The sequence below is a fragment of the Herpailurus yagouaroundi genome, unplaced genomic scaffold (assembly GCF_014898765.1).
Source record: "Herpailurus yagouaroundi ecotype Mexico unplaced genomic scaffold, PumYag 182, whole genome shotgun sequence".
Taxonomy (NCBI): Eukaryota; Metazoa; Chordata; class Mammalia; order Carnivora; family Felidae; genus Herpailurus; species Herpailurus yagouaroundi.
In genome coordinates this window covers 37,915,489-37,934,221 of record NW_024412413.1, presented here as the reverse complement: position 1 = coordinate 37,934,221, position 18,733 = coordinate 37,915,489, and the positions used below count along the sequence as shown (strand labels likewise).

At 34.2% G+C, this 18,733-nt stretch overlaps 1 protein-coding gene and 1 pseudogene across 20 annotated transcripts in view; one reads left to right on the top strand and one right to left on the bottom strand.

Moving 5' to 3' along the window:
• The window catches only part of PPFIA2 (PPFI scaffold protein A2), a 478,162-nt gene that overhangs the window by 88,191 nt on the left and 371,238 nt on the right, over positions 1-18,733 (bottom strand). For all 20 annotated transcript variants that reach the window (XM_040491314.1, XM_040491316.1, XM_040491319.1 and 17 more), the window contains 5 exons: positions 18,464-18,595; positions 16,867-16,929; positions 11,942-12,033; positions 7,641-7,776; positions 5,592-5,812 (listed from right to left, as the gene is read on the bottom strand). In XM_040491314.1, coding sequence (XP_040347248.1) covers positions 5,592-5,812; positions 7,641-7,776; positions 11,942-12,033; positions 16,867-16,929; positions 18,464-18,595 — 644 coding nt within the window. The remainder of the gene's footprint in view (positions 1-5,591; positions 5,813-7,640; positions 7,777-11,941; positions 12,034-16,866; positions 16,930-18,463; positions 18,596-18,733) is intronic.
• Positions 2,893-4,624, top strand: LOC121040980 (hsc70-interacting protein-like; annotated as a pseudogene).

Below are 18,733 nucleotides of genomic sequence, written 5' to 3'. Positions count from 1 at the left end.
TTTTGGTATCAAGGGGACACTGGATTTGGAAGTTTTCCTTCCTTTTGTATTTTTTGGAATAGTTTGAGAAAAACAGGTGTTACCTCTTCTTGAAATGCTTGGTAGAATTTGTCTGTGAAGCCACCTGGTCCTGGACTTTTGCTGGGAGTGTTTTGATTACTGATTTAATTTCATTGCTGGTAACTGGTCTGCTCAAATTTTCTATTTCTTTCTGCTTCATTTTTAGTAAGTTACATGTTTCCAGGAATCTATCAATTTCTTCTAGATTGTCCAATATATGGGCATATGATTTTTCAAGACAATTCCCTTACAATTGTTTGTATTTCTGTGTTGTTGGTTGTTGTTTCTTCTCTTTCTTTTGTGATTTTGTTTATTTGGGTCTTCTTTTGTTTTTATGAATCTGGCTAGAGCTTTACCAATTTTGTTGATCTTTCCAAAGAACAAGTTCCTGGTTTTACCGATCTGTTTTATTGTTTTTGTTTGTTTTTGTTTTTGTTTTTAGTTTCTATATCATGTATTTCTGCTCTAATCTTTATTATTTCCTTCCTTCTGCTAGTTTTGGGTTTTGTTTGCTCCTCTTTCTCTAGCTTCTTGAAGTATAAAGTTAGATTGCTTATTTGAGATTTTTCTTGCTTCTTAAATTAAGCCTGTATTGTTATAAACTTCTTTCTTAGAACTGCTTTTGCTGTATTCCAAAGATTTTGGACTACTGAATTTTCATTTTGATTTGTTTCCATGTAATTTTTTATTTCTTCTTTGATTTCTCCATTGACTCTTTCTTTGTTTAGTAGTATGTTATTTAGCCTACACATATTTGTGCTCTTTCTAGATGTTTCTTGTGGTTGATTTCTAGTTTCATAGTGTTATGGTCAGAAAAGATGCATGGTATGACTGGTTTTTCAAATTTGCTAAGACTTGTTTTGTGGCCTAATATGGGATCTATTCTGGAGAATGTTCTATGTGCACCTGAAAAGAATGTGTATTCTGCTGTTTTGGATGAAATATTCTGAATATATTTTTAAATCCATCTGGTCTCATGTGTTATTCAAGCCACTGTTTCCTTATTGATTTTCTGTTTGGATGATCTGTCTTTTGATGTAAGTTAAAGTCCTCTACCATTATTGTATTGCTACTGATTAGTTCCCTTACATTTGTTATTAAACCTTTTATGGATTTGAATGCTCCCACATTGGATGCATATTTACAATTGTTATGTCTTCTTGTTGGATTGTCCCCTTTATTTCTCATATAGTGTCTTTCTTTGTCTCTTGTTACAGTCTTTGTTTTGAAGTCTATTTTCCTGATATAAGCATTGCTACAATGGTTTCTTTTGACATTCATTTGCATGATAAATATTCTTCCATCCCCTCACTTTCAATCTGCAGGTGTCTTTAGGTCTGAAATGTATATTGTGTAGACAGCATATAGATGGGTCTTGATTTTTATCCAATCTGTCACTCCATGTCTTTTTATTGGAGTGTTTAGTCTATTTATATCTGAAGTAATTATTGATAGATATGTATTTATTGCCATTTTGTTACTTGTTTTGTAGTTGTATTTGTAGTATTTCTCTCATCCTTCTCTTTCTTTCATGTTTTGTTGGCTTTCTTTAGTGATATACTTGGATTCCTTCCTCTTTATTCTTTGCATATCCATCCATTACTGGTTTTGGACTTGTGATTACCATTAGCAGTCAATATTAAGTTGATGGTCGTTTACATTTGAACCCATGCTTTAATCCTCTCCACACCACATTTTAGTCTATAGTGTCATATTTTACATCCTTTTATTTTGTGAATCCCTTGGCTAATTTTTACAGATATCTTTTCTACCTTTAGTTACGGAGTTTTTTCTTCCAGTCTTCTAATCATCCTCTGGGTTATTTGCACTGACATGAGTGTTATCTAGTTGTTTATGGGATGAGGCAAGGTCCTTCTACTCCACAATCTTTCCGTGATTTCCAAGATTCCTGTGTCTTTGAATGTTGCTATACACTTAAATTATATGTACTTCTTAATTTCTTACAAATTAGCAACTATATTAAATACATTACTAGGGTCAGCAAAGAAATATATAAAAGGACAGTAGTTTGAACATACTATTTATCAAACTTAATTAGCCTAGGTCAAGCTTATAACTGGGCTTTACTATCTTAATGTAACAAAGCTGAGTTCCTGGAGGGAAACAGGTTGTTATTGAAGGTGTGTGTATTTATTTTCAGAGACAACAAATTTCACAGAGATATATACTTGATTTCAAATCTATGCAGTGAGTTCAACCATTAACTGCAAAGCATCAAAAAGTGTTATTTAGTTTGAATTTACATTCTATATTCCTTCTTTTTCTTTTTTTAAGTTTATTTATATATTTTGAGAGAGAGAGAGAGAGAGAGAGAAGGAGACAAGCACATGAGCAAGAGAGAGAGAGAGAGAGAGAGCACATGAGCAGGGGAGGGGCAGAGAGAGAGAAGGAGAGAGAGAGAATCCAAGCAGAGCCTGATACAGGGTTCAAACTCATGAACCATGAGATCATGCCCTGATCCAAGATCAAGAGTCAGACACTTAGCTAACTGAGCCACCCAAGCACCCCTATATTATTTTTTCTATTTATGCTAATCTATCATTATGAAGCACTTTCTATTTATCAAGAAAAGTGCCAAGATATGGACATAAAACAGTGAGCAAAGCAAGATCCATTTCTTGTTTTTATATAATTTACAATCTAATAAAGGTAAGGAACTGAAGGACAGTAAAACAAACTGAAGGTCAGAAGAAGGAATGGTGGAGATGTTCATGGTGAGTAAGGGTAAAGAGGGTGAAATGTTAGGGCACAAGGGTGTGGAATGAGGATGATCTTCCAGAAGAAAGGAACAGCAACGACAAAGGAGAGAACATGGAACATTCAAAGAACTGGAAGTCATGTTTAATGGGATACAGAATAAGGTAGGTGAGAAAGTTGAGGCAGATGGGGCATTGTAGACCATATGAAGTATTTTGTTCTTTATCTTAAAAGCAACTGAAGGGGTTGAAAAAGGGTGACCTTACATAAGCAAACTGCGTTTTAAAAAGTCAGATGGGGAACCCGTATATTATGAAGAAACCAGGAAGAAACTATTATTGTCATCTAGATGAAAACTTATTATAATGCCCAATAGGGTGATGATAGTAGAGAACTGGATAGATTTGAATCATATTAGGAGGCCAACAGATTTAGCTAGAGCCAGAAAAACAAAAACAGTGTTCAAAATAGTAAAATACTGTTCATTTGTTGAAAAAAAAAAAACAAGTTAAGAATAGTTTCTCAATGTTCAAAAGAATATAAATCCACTTGACACAGCTGGGTTCTTCACTGAGGTTAGTTAAGTCAATGATAAAAAAAAAAAGAAACTATGACCCTTCCACACAGTCATGCTGATCTAGTACCCTTGCCTGGAATCAGGCTGAAATCTTAGCCTTGCCACTGCCTGGACCATCGACCCCCACAAAGTGAGTGATCTTCAGGCCTTCAGAAAAATGAGTAAGCACTATCTGAGTGTGCTGCACACTGAGAAAAATGTGCTTCCTGTGGGAGTGGGCAGAGAGCATGGGGGGTAAAAATACCACCTTCTACTCATAAAACTAAATCAGAAGACAATAAATATCAAGGAAGAAAAAACAGATAGTAAGAAGGTGGAGGAAAGAAAATACAAAGACAGACCATCAAGTGAGGAGAGTGATCTAGAAATTAACAATGAAGGTATGATTGAACCAGATACTGATGCCCCTCAAGAAATGGGAGATGAAAATGTGGAGATAACCCAGGAAATGATGGATCAGGCAAATGATAAAAAAAGTGGCTGCCACTGATGCCCTAAATGATGGTGAACTACGGAAAACCACTGACTTGTTCACACATGCCATTAAGCTGAATCCTCGCTTGGCCATTCTGTATGCCACGAGAGCCAGGGTCTTCATCAAATTATAGAAGCCAAATACTGCCATTTGAGACTGTGACAGACCTATTGAAATAAATCCCGACTCAGCTCAGCCTTACAAGTGTAAAGGAAAAGGACACAGACTTCTGGGCCATTGGGAAGAAGCAGCACATGATCTTGCTCTTGCTTGTAAATTGGATTATGATGAAGATGCTAGTGCAATGTTGAAAGAAGTTCAACTGAGGGCCCAGAAAACTGCTGAACATTGGAGAAAGTATGAGCAAAAATGTGAAGAGAGAAACATCAAAGAAAGAATGGAAAGGGCTAAGAAGGTTTGGGAAGAACAGGAGAGAGCTCAGAGGGAGGAAGAAGCCAGAGGACAATCAGGAGCTCAGTATGGCTGTTTTCCAGGTGGCTTTCCTGGGGGAATGTGTGGTAATTTTCTTGGAGGCATGCCTGGAATGGCAGGGGGAATGCTTGGAATGGCAGGAATGCCTGGGCTCAATGAAATTCTTAGTGACCCAGAGGTTCTCGCAGCCATGCAGGATCCAAAAGTTATGGTGGCCTTCCAGGATATGGCCCAGAACTCAGCAAATAGGTCAAAATATCAGAGCAGCACAAAAGTAATGAATCTCATCAGTAAATTGTCAGCCAAATTTGGAGGTCAAGCATAACGCCCTTCTGACAAATAAAGCCCTTGCTGAAAGAAAAGCAACTTAGATCACCTATTGGATGTGGTAACACAAACCAGTGTACCTGTGACCTCCTCGTGGAGAAAGCTGGAGTGCTGTGAAGATAATCCCTACCACTCTGCCCCACATGCAACTGAAACATTTTATAGTGGTTTTCCATTAGGGTATTCATTCAGATAATGTTCAGATAATGTTTTCCTACTAAGAACTATAAACTGTAAGCATTTTTTAAACCTTAAAAATATTTAAAAACATATTCAAAGGGTGTGTTAATCCTTACATTTTTCTTTACTAAAAAAAAAAAAAAAGAGAGAGAGAGACTACGATCATCATTGGGATTCAAGAAAGTATATATTGTTAAAGTTGAAATTATCCAAAAAAAGAGAGATTATCTTAGTGACAATATTTCTCAATGTTTGAATTCTTAACTTATACAACTTAATTCCATAATTAATCTACTTTTTGGAAGCCATCTAATTATCAGTGTGGTGACAGTGCGTTTTTTTTTTTTTCATATCTAGTATACAATAATTCAGTCATAGTTAGTTTCACTCTGATGTCTATATACTTTTAAGGAGCTGGCTGCACATTAATTGCATGCTATTCAGTACCTTTACTGTAGTGTTAAATGTACCTTCAAAATGTACCTTATTACCACAAAATATCATTTAAATAGATTTTAATTTAAAAGGCGACTTAAAATTCATCAGAGAATATTTTATCTTTACCTTATGCTTTTATATTGCCCTAAAATCATTAGTTTACCTATGTTTCATATATGTTCCTTATAAAGATCGTCCTAATTTTACACAGGACATGTATAGATATCCTAAGAATCTTGTGAAAATGCACATTCTGATTCAGTGTAGTGTGAGGTCTCAGAGTCTGCAGCTCCCAAGTGATGCCAGTGCTTCTGATCTAATCATGATATTTTTAGGATCAAGGTCTTCTAATCCCTTAAAACCATCAGTGATAATTGAACTCACCTGATTTCTTTGTTGATGGCATCCAACTGTTCTTGAAGCATCATGGCTAGAGTCTGGGCATCAGAATGACCACTTGGCGAGAGAAGATCCATTGAGCTAAAAATAGTTTCTCGGTCATCATCATCAATATCAGACATTTCAGTGTCACTTTCAAAAGGGTGGCTGCTTAGCACTCCAATTTGCTGAGTTCTATTCCACTCATGATCCCCAAGAGATTTCACCTGAATGGTAAATGAGTAATTATTGTACATATCTTATTGCTCATTATCAAAGCACTAGTCTGAAAAAATCAACTTGCACACACTCTTTTGTAGCTTACTTAGGAAAAGCGGAACTGATTATTAAAATTTTAATGTATTGTTTTAATAAAATATTTCTTTGACATCTTAAGTAATGGCAGGTACTAATTGTCAGCATAAATATCAAGATTTTAATAGGAATAATTATGATAAACTTACACATGATTTCTGGTTCAATGTGAGGTATCAATTACTTTAAAGCATCTATGTTTGAAACATTTTCCTTCTTTCTAAATATAACAACCTCTATTCACTTGTACTGATGCATTTCCATCTCTTATACTAATTAGTCTTACTTACACTTTCTTGTTACAGGCTGACTACAAATATTGCCACACAAATTATATAATAATTCTCTCCCCAACATTCATTTACATAGGTTCTAACAACATATTATTAAAAAAATATTAATTTCATCTCTACTGTTCTGATCACTCAAATGCTTCATTGATTTTTTTTTTAAGCCCAAGGCACACTAATTTACATGGCTATGTTTTTTTTTATTTGATACAATAAATCCCTCATGTGAATGAAAAAAATAATTTTGTAAATAATCTGAAACACCCAATGTGGGGCTCCAACTCATGATCCCAAGATCAAGAGTCGCATGCTTTCTTGACTGAGCCAGCCAGGTGCCCCAGTGAAAATCTTGAGTAAGCAACAGACCAGCATTTTTCAAGGTGTGATCTGAAGGTAGGAGAGGAAGGAAAGTAAGAAAGAATTTTTTGCATTTAAAAAAATGTTTTTCATTTTTGTGATGATGTAAAATGATTTTTTTGGCGGGGGGGGAGGGGGACCACATGATTTTGCCCTGAGTATTTATTTAAGATTGATGACCTGAATTAGTATTTGTGTCACAAATTGGTTTCATACAAGTGGCACTAGTTTATTTGGCATATGAAAAGAACCAAGATGGATTTGATTTAGTCTTCCTCTGTTCACTTCTTTATTCATTCATTTAACAGATATTGAATGCCTACTATGAGGGATTAAATTATGCATGACATGGGTACCAATTAAAAACCATAGGGCATCCAAGAACCTGTGTACAAATAAGGACAAGTAGGTTATGTAGTATTTGACACATAAAAGTGGTTGGGGAGAAAAAGCTATACTTAGGGCACAAAGGAACTATATCACTTCAGTATAAAATGCAATGAAAAACTTACAATATACATAGCTTGCAAGTTAACTGACTGAATGAAAGACAGCCCTGCAATTTATCAGAAGTTCTCCATAAACACTTGCAATAGTGTGTGTACATTTTTCTCGAAGTTTTATTAAAACAGTAATTCTACTTAAAATATTTAATTAATTTTAATTGACAATATGAATGCCAATGCATAAGTGCCCAAGCAAACCAAAAGTCCATTTGTGTGGCAATACAGCATACTGGATAAAAGCATGGAATTTGAAACAAATAGAGGTTCAAGTTTGGATCCTCTCACTTTGCTGGCTGTGTAATTAATGTTGAGCACTTAAAATTTCTGAGCTTCAATCTTTTTATATCTGCAGTTGACATAAAAATAGTACCAAATTCATAAGGTTATGTGGGTACACACATGGGAAGTGTATAGTTCAACTTCCGGCACATAGGGGTAGTTTTACATTAGTTATAGTTTAAAAAAATATGTCATGCTTGAAACTAAAAATGCTAGCATTTTAAATTCTCTCAGTATTAAAATTCTATCCAAAATGGAACAGTATATTTACTGAGAATCATCAAAGACTTGAAGTAAAAAAAATTAACCTTTGGCTCATCTCGTCGTACACCCATGCGGCCTCTCCTGGGTCTTCTTATTACTTTAGTTGTTCTGTAATCAGTCTGGCTGTCCACTAGGGATCCAACAGAATACCGCAACTCAGCTGAGGTGTCTAGATGAGTTCTGGAAAAGGGAAAAATATGACATATGCTTAATCTCAAAAGTTAAACTTTCCAGCAAATCACTATGAACTGCTCAATTTTCAATAAAGAATAAAGCATAAAAAAAAGGAATAAAACATAAATGCTCAAGAAAAAAGAAAAAAAATCACAGAAGAAAACTGGTGAATTGTCATGACTCTTTGGGGTCTCTTCTGAGGCTTAGGTCAGAAACTGGTTTCAGGTCCATTCTTGAAGGTCAAGTGACCTTGTCTGTTTAAACAGAATATAAAACATCTGTCTGTTAATTATCATTTTCAAACGTGGTAGTAAAATAAAACAAGTTAAGATTGACAACCAAGATCCACTGGCTTAAATTCTGGCAAATAGGATAAACAAAACTAAATAGAATTGTAGTTGAATTATTTAGTGTACATACCAATATATGTTATTTATTGCTGTGTCTGTTTTAAATATTTCCCACTAATCTAACAGTAAAATGTGTAAACTTTTGGGGTCCCAGAATTCTCTCTCAAGGTGTTCTATTTTTCAATTTAGGAAATTAACAAAATACTTAAAATTAAATGGACCCAAGGTTAATAATCTTATTTTTTAAATATAGTGGGACCTACCACCAGGACAATTTTTCAGCTTTTGATAAGACATTGTTTCAAAAATATAAAGAAAAATATTTTGATAAGTACATTTGATTCTGAAATATGGTTAGAGATGAAATAGTTGCAAAATTCCGGTTGAAAAATATCATCACACTGGTTTTCAATAAACACTGTAATCAAAGTGTAATAAATATTTTGCTACACATGTTATTTATATATAGATTTATAGCAAGTTCAGTTTATTGCTATAATAATGATGATAATAGTGACAGCATGCTGTACTATAAAATGATCCATCATCAGTAGGAAATATGTTTAACACTGTATTTTCTCTTGAACTTGGGGCTCCTACTGATCTACTATGCTCTGTTAGTTCCTTTTGTGAAAAAAAAAAAAAGAAAAAAAAACCCTAGCATTTCCAAACTATTGGTAAGATCAGAAAAGGTTACGTGAGGTCTAGATTTTTGCAACAATAGAAGACACTGACCTAACTAATGCAAATCCCTGTTTTGTCAAGCAGAAATTTAAAGCAAATGAACTAAGGAATCATCCTCCAAGTGGAGGGCAGCTATAGTTTTTATAGCAGTGAACTTGAAACTCAATCAAGGAAACTGGTTTTATTATGGAATAGCCACATATAAAAACTAACGAACCAGGTCACATTCATAAATAGAACCTCTCTCAGGACCTATTTATAACAGGGTATATGTTTCATGAAGACAAAGGTCAGATTTTAGTTACCATTGTATGCTAAAGGAGGCATTCCTAGCATATAATAAACACTTGATAAATGTCTGGTAAGCTCATAAATGAATGAAATTAATCAGAATACAGTCTAAACTGTCTACCTTAGAACATTCTAGGTATCTTGTCTGTCACTGTTTGGGTAACGTCTCTTTGGTCATTGGAGGGGCGATTCTAAAATTATAACTCATCTTCCTAGGAGTATTGTTTTCTTGTTGTCTTATCTCTCAACTCCAGGTCATTTATAAAAATGTGAACCAAAATACAGATCTGCTACTATTGATGCCCTGCTTAAAACCCTTCGATGGCCTTACAAGGCCCTCTACAATCTGAAACCCTGCTTTCTAGCTTCACTTCTAGTTACTATCTGCCTTCTCTCTCTCCATCCAGCTGTACTGACTTTCTTTCCATTTCTTGAGTAACTCACACTTTCCTTTGATCCTGAGCCTTCGAACATGATGTTCTTTCTGCTAGAAATAGTCTCTTCCCACATTTATGTGGTTGACATTTTTAAAGTCAGCTTAAAATTCCCATTGTCTTATACTATCGTAGCCCCTTGTATTCCCTTTATTGTAATAGTCCTCAGAGTATCCCTGTGTTTCCCATTTGAAACAGGTATTATTCATTCATCTGTAAGATCAGTGAAGTTCCTATGCATCTTCTGTTTTCTTATTGCTGTTTAAATTGTGCATTCAGAAGCATGTTTGTTCAATAAGTAATTGCCATTCAACACATATTGTTATCCTATAACATATTATAAATTCCATCAGTTTGTCTAATCAGTAATTCCTATATACTTTGTACTTTTTGATTTACTGTTTACAAAACCCCCTTTGCTCACTAGTCTCATTTTATCTACAAAGTAAGCTTGTGAGAGAATCATAAAAATATTATTTTATATATAATTCATGTAAAATACATATAAAATTTGAACTTCTTAAGGTAAGTGGGTTTTCCAAAATGAAACAGCTAATAATTGTATGTATTAGACCTAGAAATGTCAATCTTCTTATTCTTGGTCTAGTTTTGTTTCTACTACAATCTGGTATATCAAAGAAGAACTGTTCTGTATGAAGTTCCCAAGCTTTCAGAATGATCCTTCATTGTGGATAAATGTCACATTATTAGGCTGTTCATGATGACTCAGTGTAGTGATGAACTTTTAGAACTTTTAGATAACACTTCTACAACTCTCTATTTTTTAAGGATATTATATACATATAGGTATGTATGTGTATATATATATATATATTTAATTTCAGTAATGTACAGTGTTTTATTAGTTTCAGGTGTAAAATACAGTGATTCCACAGTTCTATAAATTACTCAGTAGTCATCATGATAAGTGTATTCTTAATCCCCTTCACCTATTTTACCCTTCTCCCTACCGAGCTTCCCTCTCTTGTAACCACTAGTTTGTTCTCTATATTTAAGAGTCTCTCTCTCTCTCTCTCTCTTTTTATACAACTCTGAGATCAAATTTCTGAGACCAAAGGTCAAAAAGCCAACAAAATGACCATTTGGTTCTGTTAAAAAAATACTAAATTTGTTGACTGGATGATGGTCATTCTATGTATTTATTCTGTTGCTATTTTATCAGCTCTTTTTCTCCTTCATCAATACCATCATCATCACCCTACCTTGTGAACATATATCACTGAATTAATAATTTCAGTTCAGATACATAAATCATAATAAAGCATTTAGAAAAATAAACACAATTTTGTAAATTAAAGACCTACATGTTTAAAAGTTCTTTGGATGTTTTTTTTTTTGCCTGCAGAACTGTGTTTCTTATATTAAACTGAAGGTAAAAATACTCAAAATACTGAACTTTATTTTTACTAATACATTCAAGAGAATATAAGCACCTTTAGGATTTTTTAACTTGGATTTTTGATCTGAATATCTAAAAAATGCTTTATTACACATATTCATTTGTTCAATGATATCTATTGAAAGTATACTATATACCAGGTTTGGTTTGTTTCTTTGTTTTAGGTACTGAGATTACAGTAACCAAAACAAACATAAATTCCAGCGCCCATGGAATGAACATTCTTAGAATAACTGTAAGACCAAGAAAAACGAACTTCTCAAAGTCTGTGGTGGTCAAATGTTTCAAATAATTGATACGATTGTGTTGTCTAATAAATAAATGATCAAATGAGTAAATCCTTGTAGGGTTTCTCATTAACTTTAAATAAAAGGCCCTAAGCACAAAAGAAAATTACATGTGAATTATCAAGATCAATGTATTTATCTAAAGAATAAATAATTATGTCATTGCTTCTTTTTTTCAAGATGAGGTACTGAGTCAAAGCAGATGAGTATGGCTAAATTTACTTGTTTTCAAAACATGTATAATTTCTCCTTCACTTTGTATTTGCAATTAATTTAACAAGATAGGTGGATGCTAAGTGACCATAATCAATGATACTTCTTCAGTAACATTATACATTGAAAGCATTTCTGCATGTAGAGAAAAGAGGTGTTGCCTCTTCCTGGAATGAGAAGTAATCTCCTCACATACAGTTCTATTCCGTCATTTAAGACTCTTTTTACGTTATTTATAGCTGTGTAATTAAATGCAGAATACAAAATGTAATATTTAAAATTTTTATTGCATATTTGCAGAACAGATTACTAAGTTAGAGAATTATTTTTGAATATAGAAATAGTAAATCAGTAAGGAGTAAGGAGTGAACATAGGGTAATGCCTGCTGGGCAGTAAGAGGCCTGTTTTATTTTATTTGAGGTAATACGGGACCATAAAAAAATCATATTGATTTTTGGCAAACTATAAATAAGATTTTAATTTAATGTTACCTTGATATTGTGGGTTCAATTAAAGAGCCAGTTCTCATTTTCAATTGGTCAAGTTCAGATCTCAGCTTTTCAATTTCTTCTGCTAATCTTTCCTAAAAATCAAAGATGTTTGACTCAGAAGATATGCATATGCCAAGAATACCAACATTCAATTATGATAAACCAAGCTATCAATCTTAGTGGTTTTTTAAAAATGGAAAACTGATGGATATATTTTTATTACAGGTCATTAGACATGGCAGCAAAATATGCCTCATTTTCCCCTTGTAATGAAAATGTGAAAAGCACAAATCAATGGAAAGTTATCTAAACATTAGTGCCTTGAAGATGTTTTATAGAGTAGTACTTTAGATTGTTGAGACAAAAATAAACACAGAATAACATGCTATGCTTAAAACTTCACCATCAATGAACTGAACTCAATATATGAATGGTCATATTTCCTAGTACAACTAATATCAATTCTTTCGATCTTTATTTCTTGGCAATCACTTTCATGGTCATCAGTTAGTTCATTTCTGATGAAAAGATGTGTCAAAAACTCCTAAAGTTTGTTTTGCCATTAGTTAGTTGGGGTTAAAAATAAAAAATACAAATTTTACTTCCCTAAAAAAAAAATTGTCTACATTGTCTTGCATTCATTAATCCTAAATTTTTGCAAACATATAGGAATACTAAGATCATGACTAGCTATGTATACATCACTTCAAAATGCAAAGTCATAATCATAGCAGATTAAAAAAATAAAGAAAAGGTCTTATTCATGAAGAAAAGGACTTTGATTATTCTATAAGGGTTGTAATACACATGATGAAGGAGAAAGAAAAATGGATTTAAAAAGATGAGGAAAAGTGGGCAACTGGGTGGCTCAGTCAGTTAAGCATCCAACTTCAGCTCAGGTCATGATCTCACGACTCGTGAGTTGAAGCCTCACATTAGGCTCTGTCCTGATAGTTCAGAGCCTGAAGCCTACTTTGGATTCTGTGTCTCTGTCTCTCACTCTCTGACTCTCCCTCACTTGCGTTCTCTCTCTCTCAAAATAAAGATTAAACAAAAAAACAAACAAAAAAAAAAAGATGAGGAAAAGGGTCATTACGTGATATAAGTTAAAACTGTGAGCTTGATATTGGTAGAATTATTTGTACACCTGAAAATTTTCTCAGATTGTCATTACCAGTTTCTGTCCATAAATCTTCAATGTAAGGGTCACCTAATAGTCCTTAATTAAATGCATATGTAAGGATTTATTTTGTTTTCATGATTATAACATTTTATAATGTTGTGAAAGTTTAAATATGTCCTTCTAGATTTCCTCTTACTGTTTTTTTCCCGTCCCAGCAGCCAATGCTTGACATTTTACTTGACTCATACTTCGTTTCTCACCATACTTTGTTGTTAATGTGGTTTCCCAATATTTCTCTTATCTGCCCTTTTTATTCTTACTAACATCATCCTACTCGACACCTTTTTAAGTTTTTTCCTGAATTACTTCACCAGCTTCCACAGAGGCGGTGCTCCCTTCAATCTCTTCCCTACACATTTCTCTTTTAGATGTATCATTTAAAAAAACACATATGATCAAATAAATTATTTGCCTAAAATGTTAAATGATTTCTTATTGCATTCATTAATCCCTTTGTTTGTTATTTCCACATACACACATAGGGCACCTCTATTGTGCTATGCCCTAAGATAAAGTAGTAAGATAAAAAATTCCCTGCCCTCCTATAATTTATAATCTAGTAAACAAGACAATAAACAGAGTCTATAGGATGTTGGTAGGAAAAAGAAAATAAGAGAAGCATGGAAGATCTCTCCAATAAAGTGCTATTTGAGCAAAAGCCTAAAGAAAGGAAGGGAGTTAAAAAAAAAATAGGGATGTCTTAGGAAAAGGTTTAGCAGATACAAAAAAATAGGGATGTCTTAGGAAAAGGTTTAGCAGATACACTCCCTAGTGAGAAGGAGTATATTTGTTAAAGGAGAGGGCAAGGAGGTCATTGTGGCTGGGTTGGACAGTAAAGAGAAAGACAGATAGGGAATAGACTTAGAAATGTTTTGGTTGCAGGGCTTGGGAAGGGTAGTCCTAAAAGGCCTTGTCAACCATTTTTAAGTCTTTGGTTTTTACTCTGAGTGAGGTAGAAAATGACTGGAGGATTTTTGAGCAAAATGGTGACATGATCACTCCTGATGAATGAGACTGGGAGGGAGGGAAGAAAGATCATTATTACTGTCTTTCCAAAAACATAGGCAAGAAAATTGTGGCTTGGACAACAGCAGTGTTAGAAAGAGACTGGATGGATTTGGGTTATATCTTGAAGACAGAACTAACTGAATTTGCTATTGGACTGAATGTAGAGTGTCAGATAAAGGGGTCAAGAATAACTCCAAGGTTAACCTGGCTAAGAGGAGAAGTTGTAATTTACTGAGAGGACTACTGCTGGCGGTGGTTGAGGTTGGTGGTGCTGGTTTTGGGGGTGGGGGGGATTGAACCTGTGAACATTTGAGTTGCCCAAGTGTCCAAATAGAGATATTGAGTTGGCTCTTAAATACATGAACTCTCTCAGGAGAGAGGACCCAGTCGGTGATCTAAATTTGGAGGTGCTCAATTTATAGATGGTTTTAAATCCATGAGATCAGAAGAGCCTCAACTCAATGAGTGAACATGAGAAGAAATTCAAAACCAGTCCTAGGAATTTCAAATTTTAGAGATCAAGATGATGAGAAACAAGAAGAGGTTGAGTACACAGGAGATTTGGCTAATGAATGACTGTCAGTTATAGAGAACTGAGTGGAAATTTCAGAAGTTATAGGAGATGTGGTTAGATTAGGAAATATGTTTAGCTGTGTGGGATGATATTCAGAAATGAGGTATGACCTGGGATTTGCTTCCTCTAGTTACTGGCGTGAACAAGGGTGCAAAGCATGGAGTGATTAGTACTGTTAGTTGCTTAGGCAGATTGTTGAAGCTACAAGGTTTGGGTAGGTGGTGGGGGAGTGGGTTCTGGGGATCTTGCCAGGAGCACACAGAGCTTTGGAAAACATAACATTGCATAATAGGATCAAGTCCAAAATCCACAATCTGGGCGCAACCTAGTTCTTTAAACACATACCAGTCACAGCAAACTTCTGGTAAATCAGCAAATCAACCATCTTTGTTTTCTCTGTGCTCTCACATAGGCTCTGTCCTCTGCCCTACCCTTGCCTATTTGGCAAGATCTTTTGTGCCTTCAAGAGCCTGATGAAATGGCATCTCCACTCTGTAGACTTTTTTTAAAACTACTTCAGAAAGAATTAGATGCTATCTTCTAGGGACCATATTGTATTGCCACAGAGAGATCTATCTTTCAGATCATATATACGCTGACTGTGGGGCCACATAGTTTTAAATTAACATCATAATATGTAGAATTTAGTGGGGCTAAATGTACAGTTTTCCTTTTTTTAAAAATCTTTCTTCTCTCATCTTTTCCAATACTTTCCATATGCCATACTGTTCCCAGATATTCCCTCCTCTCCCTCCGTCTCTTCTGTCCCTTGCTTCTTCTCTCTCTCTCTTCTCTTTTGTTCCACACACATTTGTAGGTCACTTTTTAAGTCAATAATTTTATATTACATTATTTTCCTGTGCTAAACAAAATGAAATCAGACAAAATTGCTAACAAAAATTTATAGGTGGGGCACCTGGGTGGCTCAGTCAGTTAAGTGTCTGACTCTTGATTTTGGCTCAAGTCATGATCTCATAGTTGTTGGGATCGAGCCCTCCATCGGGCTCTGTACTGATGGCATGGAGCCTGCTTGGGATTCTCTCTGTCCTCTCTCTGCCCCGCCCCTGCTCTCATGCTCTCTCTCTTTCAAAATAACTAATAGACTTAAAAAATATATAGGCTAATGAAGAAGGAGAAGATATATTAGCAATTACAGCTTTTAACATTTCATAATTTGGTCCTTAACTGCCTCTTATATAATATGTCCTATAACAGGAATAACTGATTCCAGCCAAATGTTATGCTATTATTTTTTTAAAAAATTAAGAAAATTTTATTTTAGAGAGAGAGAGAGAGCAGGGGGAGGGGCACAGGGAGAGAAAGAGAATCTGAAGCAGGCCCTGCTCCCAATGCAGGGCTTGATCCCATAACTCTGGGGTCATGACCTAAACAGAAATCAAGTCGGACGCTTAACTGACTGAGCTACCCATGTGCCCCAGGTTATGCCCATCATTATTTAAGAAATGAAACTCCCTACCACTCCTGCCTCACACAAAGCACTGGCAATCATGCCACATGCACTGTATTTGAAAGGCTTGTAACGTATTCTTCCCTTTCCATAGAGCTTTGTCAAGTGACACCTCCCTGAAGCCTTATTTATAGCAGCACTATATGGTAGTCTCTCCTACCTGTAGCTCTTACTACATATTTCACTCCTTCAACACTTGGCATCTGTTCCTCTGCAACTTGCTGCTTTGTCAAAGGTGTGTTCTCTCTCAATTACATTTTTCAGCTACTTTGGAACCAGGATCATGTAGCAAACATAATTCAGCACAATCACTGTGCATGATATTTAATACATGTCTGCTTAAATGATATCTCAAACTAAATACAAATTAGTTTACTCCACTTGTGTAAAGCACAAAAAGTCAAAAGCATTTTTTTTTTTTTAGAAATAAGACAGTGATTATCGTTTAGGATAAGAGTAGTAATTGTATTTGAACAAGAAGGGGGCTACAAGACTTGATTTTCAGTGTGTTTGGTTTGCAAAAATTTATCAAGCTCTCTAGATATGTACACTTTTCTGGACGTATAATACAAAAGTTAAAATTGTTTTAAAAAGGTAGCATCCTAAATTTATTTCTTATCAAATTTATTTTACAATAACACATTTGTCAGTCTAAAATAGAAAAATGGGTAAAATGTAAGTTTCCATTATACCTTGTCATGTAAAGATTCTTCCAGATTCTTTCTGAAAGTTTCTGATTCTTGAATTAAAACATTCTAAAGAAAAGAAAGAAAAATAATTAACTAAAGAGAAAATAATTGAATATGTAGATTAATGTTTTATTGCTCAAGAATCTTCTTTGATTCCTTCTCTTTGATTCCTTCCTTGGTGCATCTATTTCTTGGTTTCCATGGAAACCACATTTAAATAGAATCCTTAAACATAATACCTTAACATTTAGAAAAATACATAATTTAAATGGGAAATGTTATTTTGTAACACTTGGACTGGCAAATGGAATAAATATTATCTTCTAAGCTATATTTTCTTCTTCTCAGTGTTTTAAAATTTGAAATAATTAGGTTACTTTTAAAATGAGAAAATGTGAGTAATAAACTCAATATTAGCCAAAGGTATTACAGATAAAGGATTCAGATGAACTCATTTTTATCATCTGAGGAAAAAAATAAATTATCAGATCCTATTTCTGGAAAGTTTAATTTCTGGCCTTCTATTTCAAATACAGAATAAATAATTTCCAATAAAGGTTAAATCATTAGAGCAATATAAATGAAATTTTAGCTATTTACAAAACTGTTACATCTCATGACATGTAGATATAAGCTGCATCATAGAAATTATTTTTAAAATTTTGTCATGAAGTGATTACTATCGTAAAAGCTTTATGCTTTTTTATATTACCACAAAGCATGATTTTTAAAAATGTATTTTTTCAAATTTAATTTTAGTAAAACTAAACTAAGAGTGTAGTGATTGGTAAAGTGGCCACGCATTTGGAGTTGAATGGGAAGAAGGTTATCACTTTGTAATGAAAGTTAGCCAGTCTACTTTAACAATTTCAGGGGAGTATTTTTTTCTATTTTGGTTTATTGTCTGGGTCAGGGGAAAATGTCTAGCTTAAGTAGTGACTGGCATTCATTCTCAATTTCCAAAATGATTTGTCCACCTGGGTTTTAGCCCCTACCTTTGTATCTGCTCTGAAATCGGCAACCAGCTCATGTAACTCGTGCTGGTGTGGTAGTTGCCAACTATCAACAAGACACATAGCATTGTGAATGACATTGCACACTGTAAAGAGGCAATTTTTGGATGATGCAGCTGAAATTATTGCGTTCCTAAACTGTAGTAGGATTAGTTCTATTGGTAATATAAATTCAGTTACTCATTTTGGCTTTTAGAGAAGCAGTAGATTTAGTTACTTGAAACATGTGAATAGTTCAATGCAAGACATCCCCAAAATAATCGATTTTTGTCTCACTGCTCTTTTTTTGCACACCAGGTGAAGAATAACTAAGTATTTTCACCACAAAATACATTTTAATACATTTATCTATATGATCATGAGAATATGCAAGATTTACATACCATGCAGCACTTTTACTCATTTAAAAATTTATCTTACACATTTTTACAGAAACTACTCGTTCACTTCTAAGACTATGTCATATATACTTAAGGAAAATAAATGGATCATCCGACCAATACAATAATTACAGCAGGGTATAAAACAACCATGCTCTTAAGAACATTGATAAATATTCATGTGATTCTACCCTTCTGTCATTTTACCTTCTCCTCTAGGGCAGCCATTCTTTCCTTTAAATGTAGTTGTAAGCGTTCATTAGATTCAGTCAGAAGTCTGTCCACCGTATCAGATAATCTTTTGTTGTGCTCCTCATTCATTTTCTCTCTTTGCCTAGCCTTATATTCAAGAAAAAAATAAATAAACTTGACATAACAATCATTTAAAAAGCACTGGGTTTGTTTTTATATTTTTCTAGTTTAAAATTGGATTCCATTTTATGTCTGGTGTGATTAAATTGGCAGAACCTTTTCTTT